General features: G+C 67.5%; 2 protein-coding genes across 4 annotated transcripts; one reads left to right on the plus strand and one right to left on the minus strand.

Moving 5' to 3' along the window:
• Nucleotides 1-1,671: 1,671 nt before the first annotated feature.
• Nucleotides 1,672-8,966, minus strand: THBS3 (thrombospondin 3). 2 transcript variants are annotated; one of them, XM_071456739.1, is made up of 23 exons: nt 8,847-8,966; nt 7,937-8,143; nt 7,572-7,828; nt 7,378-7,480; nt 7,132-7,158; nt 6,787-6,869; nt 6,640-6,691; nt 6,407-6,555; nt 6,108-6,248; nt 5,862-5,939; nt 5,628-5,780; nt 5,417-5,527; nt 5,208-5,315; nt 4,825-4,984; nt 4,620-4,738; nt 4,445-4,497; nt 4,100-4,293; nt 3,847-4,025; nt 3,692-3,740; nt 3,355-3,551; nt 3,105-3,277; nt 2,126-2,265; nt 1,672-1,971 (listed from the first exon to the last, which is right to left on the minus strand). In XM_071456739.1, the coding sequence occupies exons 1-23, from the start codon at nt 8,923-8,925 to the stop codon at nt 1,913-1,915; spliced, it is 2,871 nt and encodes a 956-aa protein (XP_071312840.1). In that variant the 5' UTR covers nt 8,926-8,966; the 3' UTR covers nt 1,672-1,912. The 2 variants fall into 2 exon arrangements, with proteins under 2 accessions (XP_071312840.1, XP_071312839.1); XM_071456738.1 differs by having other exon boundaries at nt 6,407-6,691.
• Nucleotides 8,967-9,408: 442 nt separating this feature from the next.
• On the plus strand, nt 9,409-13,598 carry MTX1 (metaxin 1). Of its 2 annotated transcripts, none has more exons than XM_071456741.1 (9): nt 9,409-9,657; nt 10,369-10,552; nt 10,636-10,705; nt 11,611-11,690; nt 11,832-11,924; nt 12,197-12,379; nt 12,616-12,692; nt 12,941-13,095; nt 13,210-13,598. In XM_071456741.1, exons 1-9 carry the CDS (start codon nt 9,542-9,544, stop codon nt 13,434-13,436), a joined length of 1,185 nt encoding a protein of 394 aa, XP_071312842.1. In that variant the 5' UTR covers nt 9,409-9,541; the 3' UTR covers nt 13,437-13,598. The 2 variants fall into 2 exon arrangements, with proteins under 2 accessions (XP_071312842.1, XP_071312843.1); XM_071456742.1 differs by having other exon boundaries at nt 9,540-9,924; nt 10,023-10,552.
• The last annotated feature ends 47 nt before the right edge of the window (nt 13,599-13,645 follow it).

Genomic DNA, 13,645 nt, shown 5'->3' on the forward strand with positions numbered 1-13,645 from the left:
TGAGGGCTGCACTTTTCCTCCTGCAGACACCCACAGAGGACTGTGGGGGGGGCTGAGGGCCAGGAGGGTCCCAGCAACTGCTCTCACTCACCAGCCCTGGGAGCAGGAGCCATGTGCCCACCCTGTCCATGCCCAGTGGGTTCCATGTGCCCACCCTGTCCATGCCCAGTGGGTCGATGCATCCACCTTGTCCATATCTTGTGGGTCTGTGTGTCCAGCCTGTCCAAGCCCAGTGGATTCCCGTGTGTCCAGCCTGTCTGTGTCCAGTGTGTCCAGCCTGTCCATGCCTGGTGGATCCCGTGTGCCCAGCCTGTCCATGACCACTGATTCCCTGTGTCCATCCTGTCCGTGCCCAGTGGATCCCCCGTGTCCAGCCTGTCCATGCTCAGTGGAATCCCTGTGTCCAGCCTGTCTATGCTTGGTGGGTCCCCCGTATCCACCCTGTCTGTGTCCACTCTGTCCGTGTCCGGTGGATTCCCGTGTGTCCCGTGTGTCCGTGCCCGGTGTGTCCGTGTGTCCAGCCTGTCCGTGCCCGGTGTGTCCGTGTGTCCGTGCCCGGCGTGTCCGTGTGTCCGTGCCCGGTGGTCCCGACTCTCCCCGTCCCCGCCCCGCGCGTGCCCGGCCCGGGCCGGTGGTCCCGAACCTGCGGCGCCCCCTGGCGGGCACAGCCCCGCACGACGCTCCCGCCGCGCACCGGGACCGGGACCGGGATCAGAACCGGGACCGGGACCGGGACCGAGAGGGGAAAGGGGACCTCTACTGGAGTGAAACCGGGAGGGAGACAGAGACTGGCACTGGAGCGAGAGCGGAACCGCTGCTGGGAACAGACCGGGAGCAGCATCGGGAGTCGAGTGCAGTAATGCAGAACGGGAGTGAGACCGATACTGGAGCGAAACGGGAGCGGGAGCGGGACTAGGAGAGGGAGCAGGAGCGGAGCGGGACCGCAGCGGGAATGGAACCGGGAACGGTACCGGACCGGGATCGGACAGGGTGCAGAAGAAGGACCGGAACAGGAACGGGAACCGCGGTCGCCCCTCGCAGCTCGGGGGCGCGGGAGGACGCGCTCAGTAGCCAGCGGTGATTTCACCTGTCCCGGTACTCCCGAGGAGAGCCAGCTGCGCTCCCGCCGCGGCCCCGGGCACAGGCCCCGGCCCCGGTCCGGTTCCCAACACCGGAGGGCAACCCCGCGTTGCCCTTTTAAGAGGGGCCCGGTGCCGCCGCGCCCATTGTCGCCGCCGCCGCCGCGGGGCGGGGGGGCCGGGCCGGTGCCGGGGCCGCGCTCTCCGGGGCGGGCGGGATGGGGGGGTGGGGGCACATTCCGCCGCGTTGCCGGGACAGCCGTCGCCGTGGCGACCGGTCCCTGCCGCCGAGCCGCGGTGCGCGCCGCGCAGTTCCCACGGAGCGGCCCGGGCGGCGGCGGCGGCGGCTCCGCTCCCTCCGGGGCGGCGGGAGGGCCGGGATGCGGTGCAGTGTTGTGCTCTCGCCCACCAATATTGCACTCGTCCCGGCCTCCCGCCGCCGCGGGCTGCGCCGGCGGGACCGGCCGGGCGCTGACCCAACCCCGCGACCACCGGGAGGACGGCGCGGGACGGAACCGAGAGCACGGGGCGGGGGGGAGACCCACGGCCCTCTCGGGCCAGCGGGAACCCCCAAGGGACCGGGCGCGCAGGGTAGAAAACACTCAAAACTTTATGGCCAGGCGTGGGGCAAGGACCGGAGCGCCCGGGGCAGGCGTGGCGGGAGCCCCGGCACTGCGGGGCCCCGGTACTGGCAGTGCAAAGTCCGCGGGGGGCCGGGAACGGGGCCCGGCCGGGAGGAGCGGCGGGGCCCGGTGCGCCCCCGGGTGCCGCCGGTGGCGGGAGCCCGGAGCGCCACCGGTGCCGCTGGCGGGGGTGGCCCGTGCCGGGCGCGGTCACTCGCGTCCCTCCAGCAGGAACCGGCGGAAGGGCTCGAAGTCGGCAGGGATCGTGTCTGTGGGGAGCAGCGCGGGGGGCGTCAGGAGCCGCCGAGGGGAGCGAGCCCCGGTAAAGCCCCCGGCCCAGGACTGAGCCCGCCGCAGCGGTGAGGGAGGGGATGCTCAGCCGGCCGCCGGGCCGGTGCGGGGGTCCCGGGGGGCCCTGCTCACCGTTGCAGCGGTACTGCAGGTTGGACCAGATGATGTTCTCCTGGGAGAAGCAGAAGACCCCCAGCCGGCCCCCGCGCATCGTGGTGTCGATGATCACACCGGAGTCGGCCACCAGCTGCGGGCCCTCGTACAGACGGACCCTGCCGGGGAACGGGGCCCGACCGGGTCAGCGGGCCCTCACCGGGACCCCTCCGGGGCCAGCTCCGGGATTCCACCGGCACCCCGCCGGTAACCGACCGGGGCAAACATCGGGATCCTACTGAGACTCCATCGGGGCCAGCACCTGGATCCCACTGGGACCACTCCACGACCAGCACCGGGCCCCGGGCATCCCGACCCGGGGACGGTGGCACCGGGCTGGAGCCGGGGCATCCTGCGGGAGACTGGGCCGGGGGCACCGGACCGGCTGGATTCTCGGGCCGGGGCCCCCCGCCGTGGCCGGGCTGAAGCCCCCCGCGCCGCCCCCGGCCCGGCCCCGCCGCCTTTGTCGGGCGCTTTGCATGTGAAAGGCGCCGGCGGGGTCGCCATGGCGACGGGACAATGGCCCCGGGGGCCCGGGGGGCGGAGGGCCCGGCGGCGGAGCCCCCCCGCCGCGGCCGTCCCGGCGGGAGCCTTAAAGGAGAAACGCGGCTGCGGCCCCACCGGGGAGAAACCCTCCCCACGGCCAAAATCCCCACACTGCGGTGGTCTCAGGGGCTGGATCCCCCCATGGCCGGTATCCCCACACTGCGGTGGTCTCAGGGGCTGGATGCTCTCCCCCACGGCCCGTATCCCCTCACTAGGGTGGTCCCAGGAGGCACAAGGCCTCCTCACGGGCATCCTCCTGCCCCTGAGGGGGATCCGCAGGGCAGGACCCTTACTCGTGGTTATCATCAGGGCTGGTTTCTCCCCGGCATCCCCCCACTGGTGTGGTCCTGCTGGGGGTGCACCGTGGAGTCACAGCCCCCTCCCCAGCGGTCCCCACGCCCCCCCTGCTTACCTGATGTAGCCCACCTGGGGCCTGTGTGCCAGCTGCCAGCGGTAGGAGGTCTTGTCCCTCCAGCCCACGTTCCGGGGGTCCTTCCAGAGCAGGCGGACGTGGTCGGGCGTGTGGCCCGTGTGCCACAGAGCATTGCGCAGGTGCTCCCCGGGGCCCGTCGAGGATTTCACTGCCTGCAGGTGCATGGGGGCTTCAGGGGGGGCCTCAACAGGGGAGCCTGACCCAGCCCGTGGGTGGGGCCACCACCCACCTTGAGCTGCAGCCCCGGCTCGGCCACAGCCCGGAAGGGGGTGGCCTGCCAGTAAGTCTGCTCCGTCTGCTTCCACATCACCACATAGAAGCTGGCGCTGTCCTGGTAGCTGAAGATGAAGCCGGCGTAGTCATCGTCGGTGATGGTGTTGACGTGGAAGGTGCCCTCAAAGTCCACCCCGTTGAAGGCCGTGTAACCTACAGGCAGGAAACGCTGCGGGGAGCCCTCTCTCCCCACAGGGCTCCCAGCCCACCCACCCTTCATCCCTCATCTGTGGGGCAAAGAACCGGCTCTTACTCCCCTGCACGGTGGGAGTAAGGGGGTGAATATATCTTACCCACAGCCAAACCCGGGTCGCTGTTCATGGTCTGCACGATCTCCATGCCCTGTGGGGGGGACAGCTGGGTGAGGGGCACCCCTGGGCACCTCCCAGTCCCCTGAGCTCCCACCCTGCAGCGCAGCCCCCAGAAACACGGGGCGCAGCACCCACACCTGGTTGAGCACAACCCAGTTGGGGTCGATCTGGGCGTCCCCCTCAGGGTCAAGGATGACGGTCTGGTAGGCGCGGAAGTCGGTCAGCGTCACCTCGGCGCTCTCGGGGCACACGTCCAGCTGGTCCACCACCGTGTCATTGTCAAAGTCCTCCTCACAGACGTCACCCACACCATTCCCTGGGGACACGTGCTCAGTCAGGGCTGGGCTGAGCCCAGGAAGGTCGTCCTCCCCCTGCCCACCCCGTGCTCACCGTCTGAGTCCTTCTGGTTGGGGTTGGGAATGAGGCGGCAGTTGTCCGGCCCAGGTGCCACATAGTCCGGGATGCCATCGTTGTCATCATCGTTGTCACAGTCATCCCCCAGCCCATCGTTGTCCGAGTCCAGCTGGGAGCTGTTGGGGATCTCAGCACAGTTGTCCTTGGTGTCCTGATGCCCATCTCCATCACTGGGAGCAAGAACAAGGTCAGAGCAATGGACAAAACTGGGGATCTCCCCAAAGGCCCCATTGTCCCTCCTGACAGGTCCCTGAACCAGGAGCCCAGTTCTGCCCCCCAGGACACAACTGGGAGGTCACCCTATGGCAGGGCTGTCCCCACCTGTCCTCGTTGGTGTCACAGATGTCTCCTACCAGGTCACTGTCCATATCTGTCTGGAGGAGAGCGGAGCCCTAGTTCAGAGCACATCCTGGGGCGAGGAAGAGGAGCCTCTGCTCCCCACTGGGCCAGGCCCCAATCATCCAGGCCCCCAGGCCCAGTCTGGCCCCAGCCATACCTGAGTGGGGTTGCTCATTTCAGGGCAACTGTCACAGGCATCCCCAACACCATCCTCGTCCCGATCAGTCTGCAGAGGGTTGGGCACCTTGGGGCAGTTGTCCAGCATGTTGGGTATCCCTGCAAGGATGGTGCTGAGTGCATACCCTCCCCTACAGGATACCCTGCCCCCCTGGCACAGCCAGGCCAACCCAAGAGCAGCTCACCATCCCCATCAATGTCATTGTCACAAGCATCCCCCTCGCCGTTGCTGTCCGTGTCCCGCTGGTCATTGTTGGGCACATTGGGGCAGTTGTCACAGGCATCCCCAAAGGAGTCAGTGTCCGAGTTCTGTTGGTCCTTGTTGGGGAAGAGCCGGCAGTTGTCCTGTGGAGAAGAGGATGGGGATGTTGGCAGTGTGGTGGTGGGCAGACAAGAGGCCACAGTCCCACAGTGGTCAGGGCAGACAGACATCGCCAGCACCCTGAGACCATTCCCAAACCACCAGCCTGCTGCTCCCCAGGAGAAGCATCTTGAGGGACTCAGAACTGAGCCAAAGCAAGAAACCCTCCTTGAGCCACTGGCATGGCCACCCAACCAGCACAGCCACCTCCACATTCTTGACACCATCACCATCAGCATCGTCATCACACTGGTCCCCAATGCCGTCGTTGTCAGCATCCTCCTGGCCAGAATTGGGCGTCAGGCGGCAGTTGTCCTGCAGGCACAGCCAGCATTAGGGACAGGGAGGAGATGAGGCCTGGAGCACAGCCCTGCTGTGGATCCTGCACCCCCTGGGCCTCCCCTGCAGGAGCCCACCTGCTTGCAGTGCTTGTTGTTGTCGATGCAGGGCAGGGGCTCGTCCGGGTACCCATCCAGGTCTGTGTCTGGCCCACACACGTTGCCATTGCCAGCCCAGCCCACGTTGCACTGAATAAAGAAGAGATCAGGAACTGGAAAGGGCCCTGGCAAGACAAATGCTGCTGTGCTGTACTCCCACACCCTCCTCCTGTCCCTCTCCCCTGCTCACAGCACAGGAGATCTCCCCATTCCTCTCAAACAGGCAGAAGCCGTTGATGTCGCAGGGGTTGGAGGTGGGAGTGCTGCAGGACCTCTGGGGGATGCAGCCAGACGTTTGGTTGCCCACAAAGCCCGACTTGCAGGGCCCGCACTTGTAGGAGCCCTGGGGGAGAGAGGACAGGGCTGGGATGAGGGAGCTGAGCGGCCCCAGGAGCAAGGGAGGGAGCGGGACAGCACTGCTCACCAGAGTGTTGGTGCAGATGGAGTTGGGGTCGCAGCCCCCATTGTTCCCATCGTTGCATTCATCAATATCCGTGCAAACCTGTGAGTAATGTGGGAGGAATGCTCACCTGGGGCCTGTCCCTGTGGGTAGCTCTGCCCATTCCTCGCCATGAGAAGCTGTCCTCCTCCACAGGCACTGCATCATCCACGCTGTGCTGCACTCCAGGGACCCCACAGGGACCCCGCAGTCCCATGGCACTGCACTCACCTGCTTGCTGGCCCTGGCATAGTCCACCCCCACGCCAGAGACGGTGTTGCCTCGGTAGCCACGGGGGCAAGGCTCACAACGGAACCCCGGGGCTGTGTTGATGCACTTGGAGCCAGGGAAGCAGGGGTTGGCATGGGCACACTGCAACACCAGGAGAGACACAGGCTTCATCCTTGGGCACAGCATCCTGCAGGGTGGCTGCTGCCCCAGGCCATCCCAGGCGTTCCCAGAGGAAGCATCCTCTGCACGCAGAGCCCTGGCAGTGCCGGGGCTGCTGGTGCCCCCCAGCCCGTGCCCACCTCCTCGATGTCAGCACAGTGGGTGCCGTTGCCCTCCAGCCCCGGCGGGCAGGGCCCGCAGCGGTACCCAGGGTACTCGTACGTCTCCATGCAGTCCACACCACTGAAGCAGGGGTTGGGGTTGCAGCGGGACCGGTGCTCGTGGAAGCCTGAGGAGAGGAGAGGCAGGTGAAGGGTGAGACAAGGTGGCTCTTTGCCCCCCGAGGTGGGAGCAGAGCCTCGCCAGCACTCACCGCAGACCTGGCACTCCATGATGGTGTTGCGGATCAAAGACATCTCCTTCACCTGCAAGGCAGCAAAGCAGGGAGCATCAGGAGGGTGCTGGCACTGTGCTCTGGGAAAACCCAGCCCAGGGAGTGCCAGCACCCTCTCAGTCCCACCTGGTCCCTGATGTCTTCCCGCAGCTCGGTCAGGAGCCGGTTGAAGAGGGTCAGCTGCGTGACGAGTGCCTTGGTCTGCTCACCTGCCAGCAGCAGAAAGGAAAGGTCAATCCCAGCACAAAATCTCCCAGGGCTGTGGGCCAGGACTGTTCTGCCCATTGGCACTGAGCTAGGAGGATGAGGCAACTGACAGCCCATGCTCACACAGGGCGCGTTTCCCTATGGCACACCCCACACCCTCTGATCCCACATGGGGCACTGGGACAGGCTGTGCAGGGATTTCTGCCTCTGAGGAGCCCCAAATGCCTCACACCAGGCAACGAGGGAAGTAGAGCAGGGACTTACCCAGGATGGAGGCCAGCACACTTGTCACTGCAAGGAGAGAGACGAGACATTACCAAATGTTGCTGTCACACCCCAGCAGCGTCACCTCACATGGTCACTACTGGTAAGCACATGTGCAGCACTGTAGCTCCCACCTGTGTGGGGACACTGGGCCAGGAGGGACAGGAACATCCCTCTGTGCTGTCACCCCCCACCTCCTTGTGCCACGACCCACACGCATGACCCCGAAACCCCCCAAGCCCTTACCTGCACTGTGAATGGACTCATCTCCTTGGAAAGGGCACTCACTCAGGGCCCCTACACGGCTCATGGACCCTCCCAGGATCAGCTTCATCGACTCTACAAACCCCTGATGTGTGTGGGGAGATGCAGTCAGCATGGAGGGCTCTGCCCATCCCCAAGCATGCATTGGCCGGGCTCTCAATCCCCCTGGCACTCACCTGCATCCTCTGGTAAGCCTTCACCCCTGTGCGCACCTCGATGGACTCCACCTCGGCCAGGGGGATCTCCGAGAGCTCGGGCAGCCCCACGCTGGAGTCCATCTGCTTGCAGTCCACGTAGAGCTCCACGCTCAGCGTGTCCCTGCGCAGCCCGCTCAGGCGCACGATGACAGAGTGGCTCTGCCCGTCCGCCACGTGCGCGTGCTGCAGGTTGACCGAGTGCACCTTGTTGTCCTCCCGCAGGTACCTCACCAGGACTGCAGGGGAGCGGGAAGGGGCCGTCAGCTCCCCCCCAGCACCGGCAGCACCCTGGGAGCTGCTCTTCCCTGCAGGAGCTCAGCCAGGGCCGGTCCATCCCCACCCACCTTTGTTAATCTTCCCCACGACGGACACCTCCAGCCATCGGGTGTTGTCCTTCTTGGAGTAGAGGCCGAAGAGGGTCCCCCCCTGCTTGGGGGGCAGGCGGAAGGTGGACAGGAGGTACACGTCGTTGACAGTCAGGAGCTCCATGCGGATCTTGTGGGCCACGCTGGCCATCTGCCGAGCTTCGCTCACCAGCAGCAGGTCGATGACTGCGGGACACGAGCACCGGGGTCGCCACTGCACCGGCAGCCGCAGCTCCGGTGCCCGGTGCGGTCAGAGCGAGGGTGGGTGGGGGTGTTCCTGGACCGCCGGGCTCTGGGGGGACCAGGGAAGCCCGGGGGGCTCCGGGGCCGCCCCCGCGCGGTGGCGCTCCAGGACCGGCCGCGCCTCCTAACGGGACCCGCGGAGCCCCCGCACCGGCGGGACCGGCAGAGTCCCGGCCCGGAGCCCGCCCCGCTCTTGGGGCTTCCCTGCATCCCGCTCCGCGGAGCTGCCGGCGGGCCAGCCCCAGTAAGGGGCGATCGGACCGGGAGACACCGGAGGGACGGTCGGGGCTCCGGTACCGGCTCGGGGCGCTTAGGGGGGAGCGCGGACAGCTCGGTCCCGCTGCCGCACGGGTGCCCTCCTGCTCCGTGCAGACGCACCGGGCAGACGGAAAGGGGCTGCGACGCTGGGGTCAGTCCCCGCCTCGCACTCCCCCGCGGCCCCGAGCCAGCACCGGAGCCGGCGGCCACCCAGCGCCCCGGGGTGAACGTTCCAGCGTCCCCGGTGGCCGCAGCCCCGCTCCCCCGGGGCGAGCAGAGCCGCTGTCAGCGGCCGTGGGACGGGGTCTGCCGCCGCCGACCCCCGAGTGTCGCCCGTCCCGCCGCCCCTTCGTGGCCGCCCCGCCGCCTCCCCGAGCCCCTCCGGTACCTTGCAGCTCCTGACGCGCCGCGGCGGCGGCGCCCAGCAGGAGCAGCGCCAGCAGCGCGGGGCTCCCCGGTGCCCCCATGGTGCCGCCGGTGCCGCCGGTGCGGAGCGGAGCGCGGCGGGGCGGGGTGGCGCACGGGGGAGGGGCCGGCGGGGCCGGCGAGGAGGAAACAAAGAGCCGTCAATCACCGGGCGCATCCCGGGGACACCGGCGGGCCACCGGCCGCGGCTCCAGCCCCGGAGAGGGGCACCGTGCCGGCGCAGCGCACTGGGCCCGGGGCTTCGGAGACCCCCCCCGGCACTGCCGGCCCCGGGGCAGCCCCCGTTCACAGCGCCGGTTCACCGGGAGGTCAGGCGGGGGGGGCTGGGGCCGCCCCAGCAGAGCCGGAGCATCCCGGCCCGGGAGAGCGGGACCGGCCGCGGGGCCGCTTGTGCGGGGGTGCCCCGCGCCGCGGAGCCCCCGGGGCCGGCAGGGCCCCGGGGCCGCTCCGCACCGCCGGGGGATGCTCGGGCCGCGGAGCCGCTCCCGCGGAGCTCCGGCCAAGGCGGGCGGGCGGCCCGCGGCGTCCCGGCCGTGTTTACAGCTGTTTCCCCCGGTACCATAACAACCGGCCGAGCCCGGCCCCGGGGCTGCCGCAGCCCCGCGCCCCCGGCCCGGCTCCGCGCCAGCGATCCCGCGTAACGAGGGGGTGCGGGCGATGGAGGGGGGTGGTCCCAAGCCGCACACGGGGCGTTTTCCCTCCGCCGCTGCCAGCGGGCTCCCGGCCCGGCTGCTGTCCGTGGAGAGCTGCGGGAGGGTGCGGGGCCGAGCAGGGTGAGCAGTGCGGGCCCACGCGGGGAGATGCGGGGCGCAGCAGGAGTGTGCGGTGCGGAACCGAGAAGCGTGAGCAGGATGGAGCTGAGCTGAGCCGTGCGAGGCAATGTGGGGCTCTGCGGGGAGATGCGGGGCTGAGCAGGATGGAGCAGTGTAGAGCTGAGCAGTGCGGGGCAGTGCAGAGAGATGCGGGACGCGGCGGGACTGTGCGGTGTGGGGCACGGCACCGTGAGCAGTGTGGAGCTGAGCTGAGCCGTGCGGGGACAGGCGGGGCACGGCAGGGCCGTGACACGGTGCGGGACACGGCAGGGCCGTGCGGTGCAGGGCCGAGCAGTGTGGAGCTGAGCTGAGCCGTGCGGGGACAGGCGGGACACAGCAGGGCCGTGACACGGTGCGGGGCACGGCAGAGCTGTGACACAGTGTGGGGCACGGCAGGGCTGTGAGCGCGGTGCGGGGCACGGCAGGGCTGTGATCACGGTGCGGGACACGGCAGAGCTGTGACACAGTGCGGGGCACGGCAGGGCTGTGATCACGGTGCGGGGCTGAGCAGCGTGGAGCTGAGCGGTGCGGGGCAATGCAGAGAGATGCGGGGCACGGCAGGGCTGTGAGCACGGTGCGGGGCCCAGCGGTGTGGAGCTGAGCCGTGCGGTGCGGAGCGGGACGCGGGTTCTGCTGCAAGGACCCTGCAGACCCCACCACCACCATTCCCAGCCCGGACCCCGCTCGGCTCCGCTCCATCGCGGGGACCCCCGGTCGGTGCCGCCCCGCGGCGGGGGCGGGCGGGGCCGCCCGTCCGGTTCCGGGTCGGCGGAAGATGGCGGCGCCCATGGAGCTGTTCTGCTGGGCCGGGGGCTGGGGGCTGCCCTCGGTGGATCCCGACTGCCTGGCTGTGCTGGTGAGCGCCGGGGCCGGCACGGGGGTGGGCCGGGGTCCCGCGGGCAGAGCCCCGCTCTATCCCTCCGTCCGTCCCTCCCGCAGACCTACGCGCGGTTCACGGGGGCGCCGCTGAAGGTGCACCGGGTCACCAGCCCCTGGAGGAGCCCCTCCGGTAAGGGCCCCGCCGAGGATACCGGCACCACCACCGGGACCCCCACCCCATGGCAGCCCCGTGATCCCGTTGCCTCCACTCCCCATCCCTGCACGCCTTACGCCTCCCACCCCATTACAGCCTCCCAGCCCGTCTCATCCCTCCTGTGGCCCCACACCGCTGATCCCCTGCCCTATTGCACCCTCTTATCCCACTGCAGCTCTCTTCCCCTATGGCCTCTCCTCCCCACGTGGCACCATCCTACCCTATTGCACCCCCTGTAGCTCATCACTCCCCCTGTCCCATTACCACCATTACCATCTAATTGCACCATCACACCCTCCCACCCCATAGCATCCCTCATCTCCCGTGCCCCTGACTGCACCCTCACCCCCTCTTATCTCGTTGTACCCCATTGTCATGTGTCCCCCACCACTGCACTCCCCTCTGTCCTGTTCCAGCCCCATCTTCTCATCACCATCCCTGTTCCATTACACCCTCTCTTGCCCTATTGCACCCTCATGCCCCACCACATCCCCTGTCCCATTGCACCACCCCATCCCATCGCGACTCCTGTCCCATTGAATGCCCTTATTGCACCCCCCACCTCATTGCACCCCCCTTTTCTCTGTTCCCCCATGCATCACTGCACCCTTATGCCCCATTGCTGCCCCTGTCCCATCGCTCCCCATTGCACCCCCTGTCCATCCCCACCACACCCCTCTTGTCCTGGAACGTTCCCCATTTCCCATCACACACCTTCTGCCCCGTCCCCTGCACTGCTCTGTCCCCACCTCACCTTACACCCCTGCACTGCCTCGTGCCCCATCCAGGCATGGGTGTCCACCCCCCATTGCAGTTCCCTGCACCCCTCCCCTGCTCAGGGCATGGTGACTGCAGCCCCCACTGATTCCCCCTGCCCGCAGGGCACCTGCCCGCGCTGAGGACACGGGACGAGGGCACCATCTCCAAACCTCAGCAGATCATAACCCACCTCAGGAAACAGGTACAGAGGGGCTTGGGGCACCCCCTGCCTGGGCTGGGCTGGTGGGTGCTGGAGCCCCTCAGGGAGGAGGGGACTCTGTTGTGTCACCCACAGGTGGGATTTGGGCTATCCCATGGGATCAAACTGGCATTTTCTCTGCAGAAATACAATGCTGACTATGACCTGTCAGCCACGCAGAGCGCGGACACGCTGGCCTTCGTGTCCCTGCTGGAGGAGAAGCTGCTGCCAGTACTGGTGAGGCTGCAGGGAAGGGGGGCTTGCTGGGCATGGGGTCTGCTCTCTGGAGCTGTGCAAGCAGGCTTGGGTGTGCCCAGGTGCCAGCAGCAGCATCCTGGCAGCCTGGCATGGCAGGGATGGGCGTTTGGGGGTGGCAGCCGTGGGTTGTGCAGCCCAGGCTGAGGTTTGCCCTTGACCCCTGGTGGTCTCCAGGGTGGCTGTGCCAGGCAGGGGCTCTGGTGTGCCAGCAGCTCTGCCGTGGCCAGGCTGTGGATTGTTCTCCACCATAGATCCACACCTTCTGGGTGGATGCCAAGAACTACGTGGAGCACACGCGGAAGTGGTACGCAGAAACCATCCCCTTCCCCCTCAACTTCTTCCTGCCCAACGCCATGCACAAGCGGCACCTGGAGCGGCTGCAGCTCATCTGGGGGGATGACTACATGGAGGATGAGGAGAAGCTGGAGAAGGAGGTGAGGGATGGGGTCTGGGCACAGTGGGTCCTCACAGGGAAATCCCTGTGAGGCTGTCCTGGGGTGACTTTATGATGTTCGTATCCCCATTCGTCTGTTTAGCCCAGAAATAAGGTTTGCACCTTTAAGATTGGCTCTGAAAAAATCCAAACTGGGGTGTGGGTTTCCCCCTCCTGCTCCCCTGAGCTCTGTGGTGGTACCTGGGCAGGTGACAACCCTCTGTCCTCCTCCTGCAGCTCTACCGGGAAGCTCGGGAATGCCTGACACTCCTCTCCCAGCGCCTCGGCTCCCAGAAGTTTTTCTTTGGAGACTCGTAAGTGGCCAGAGTGGGGAGAGGAAGGGACCTGAGAGCCCCTACACCCCAGCATGGCTGAGGCCCCGTGGTCTGCAGGGGAGCTGCAGCCACTTTGAGGGCAGAAGAGGCTCATAGGGGACGGGGCACTGTCCCAAGGAGGGAGAGCCACGTGCTGTCCTCTAGGGGTGCTGGGGCTGGCGGTGTCTGGTGGCTCTGGGTGGCTTTGGGTGGGGACAGAGTCCCAGACAGGGCTCTCTGTGCCCCAGGCCAGCTTCCCTCGACGCCTTGGTCTTCAGCCGCCTGGCGCCGCTCCTGAAGGCGAAGCTGCCCAACGGGAAACTGCAGCAGCACCTGAAGTCCCTGCAGAACCTGTGCAACTACTGCACCTCTATCCTCAGCCTTTACTTCCCCTGGGACGGAGGTGAGAGCCATCCCCCGCCTCAGCCTGCAGCCATGGGGTGACCTGTCCCCCCCAGGTGCTTCCCTCATTCTCAGGGTGACCCTTCCCACCCACACCCCTGCTCTGCCCCTGCAGGTGACCCCCTGAGCAGTGCCCCTCGGGCTGCAGGCACGGACAGCAGTGAGGCAGAGGAGGACCCCCACAAACGGCGCAAGCAGCTGCTGTCAGTGCTGGTGGGGCTGGCGGCCATGCTGGGCTACGCCTTCCTCAGCGGCATCGTCTCCATCCAGCGCGGCAGCGTGGGGCCGGCCGGCCGGCAGCCCATCGCCATGGAGGAGGAGGAAGAGGAGGAGGAGGAGTGAGGAAGAGCTGTGTGACTGTTCCTTCCCAGCCCCTGGAACTGACTGTTTTTACTCTGGAAGCCTGGCAGCATTGCTGCTCTGCTCTGTGTCCCACCAGGAACCACAGCCCTCTCCGTGGGAGCGTCCCTGCCTCACCAATAAACCTCCCTCTCTCCACCTGCACCCTCTCGTACTCCCAGCACCCCCAAGGCACTTCCCAGTTTCCCCAG

The sequence above is a fragment of the Agelaius tricolor genome, unplaced genomic scaffold (genome assembly GCF_023055355.1).
Source record: "Agelaius tricolor isolate 1412-34295 unplaced genomic scaffold, bAgeTri1.0.p SCAF_66, whole genome shotgun sequence".
Lineage (NCBI taxonomy): Eukaryota > Metazoa > Chordata > Aves > Passeriformes > Icteridae > Agelaius > Agelaius tricolor.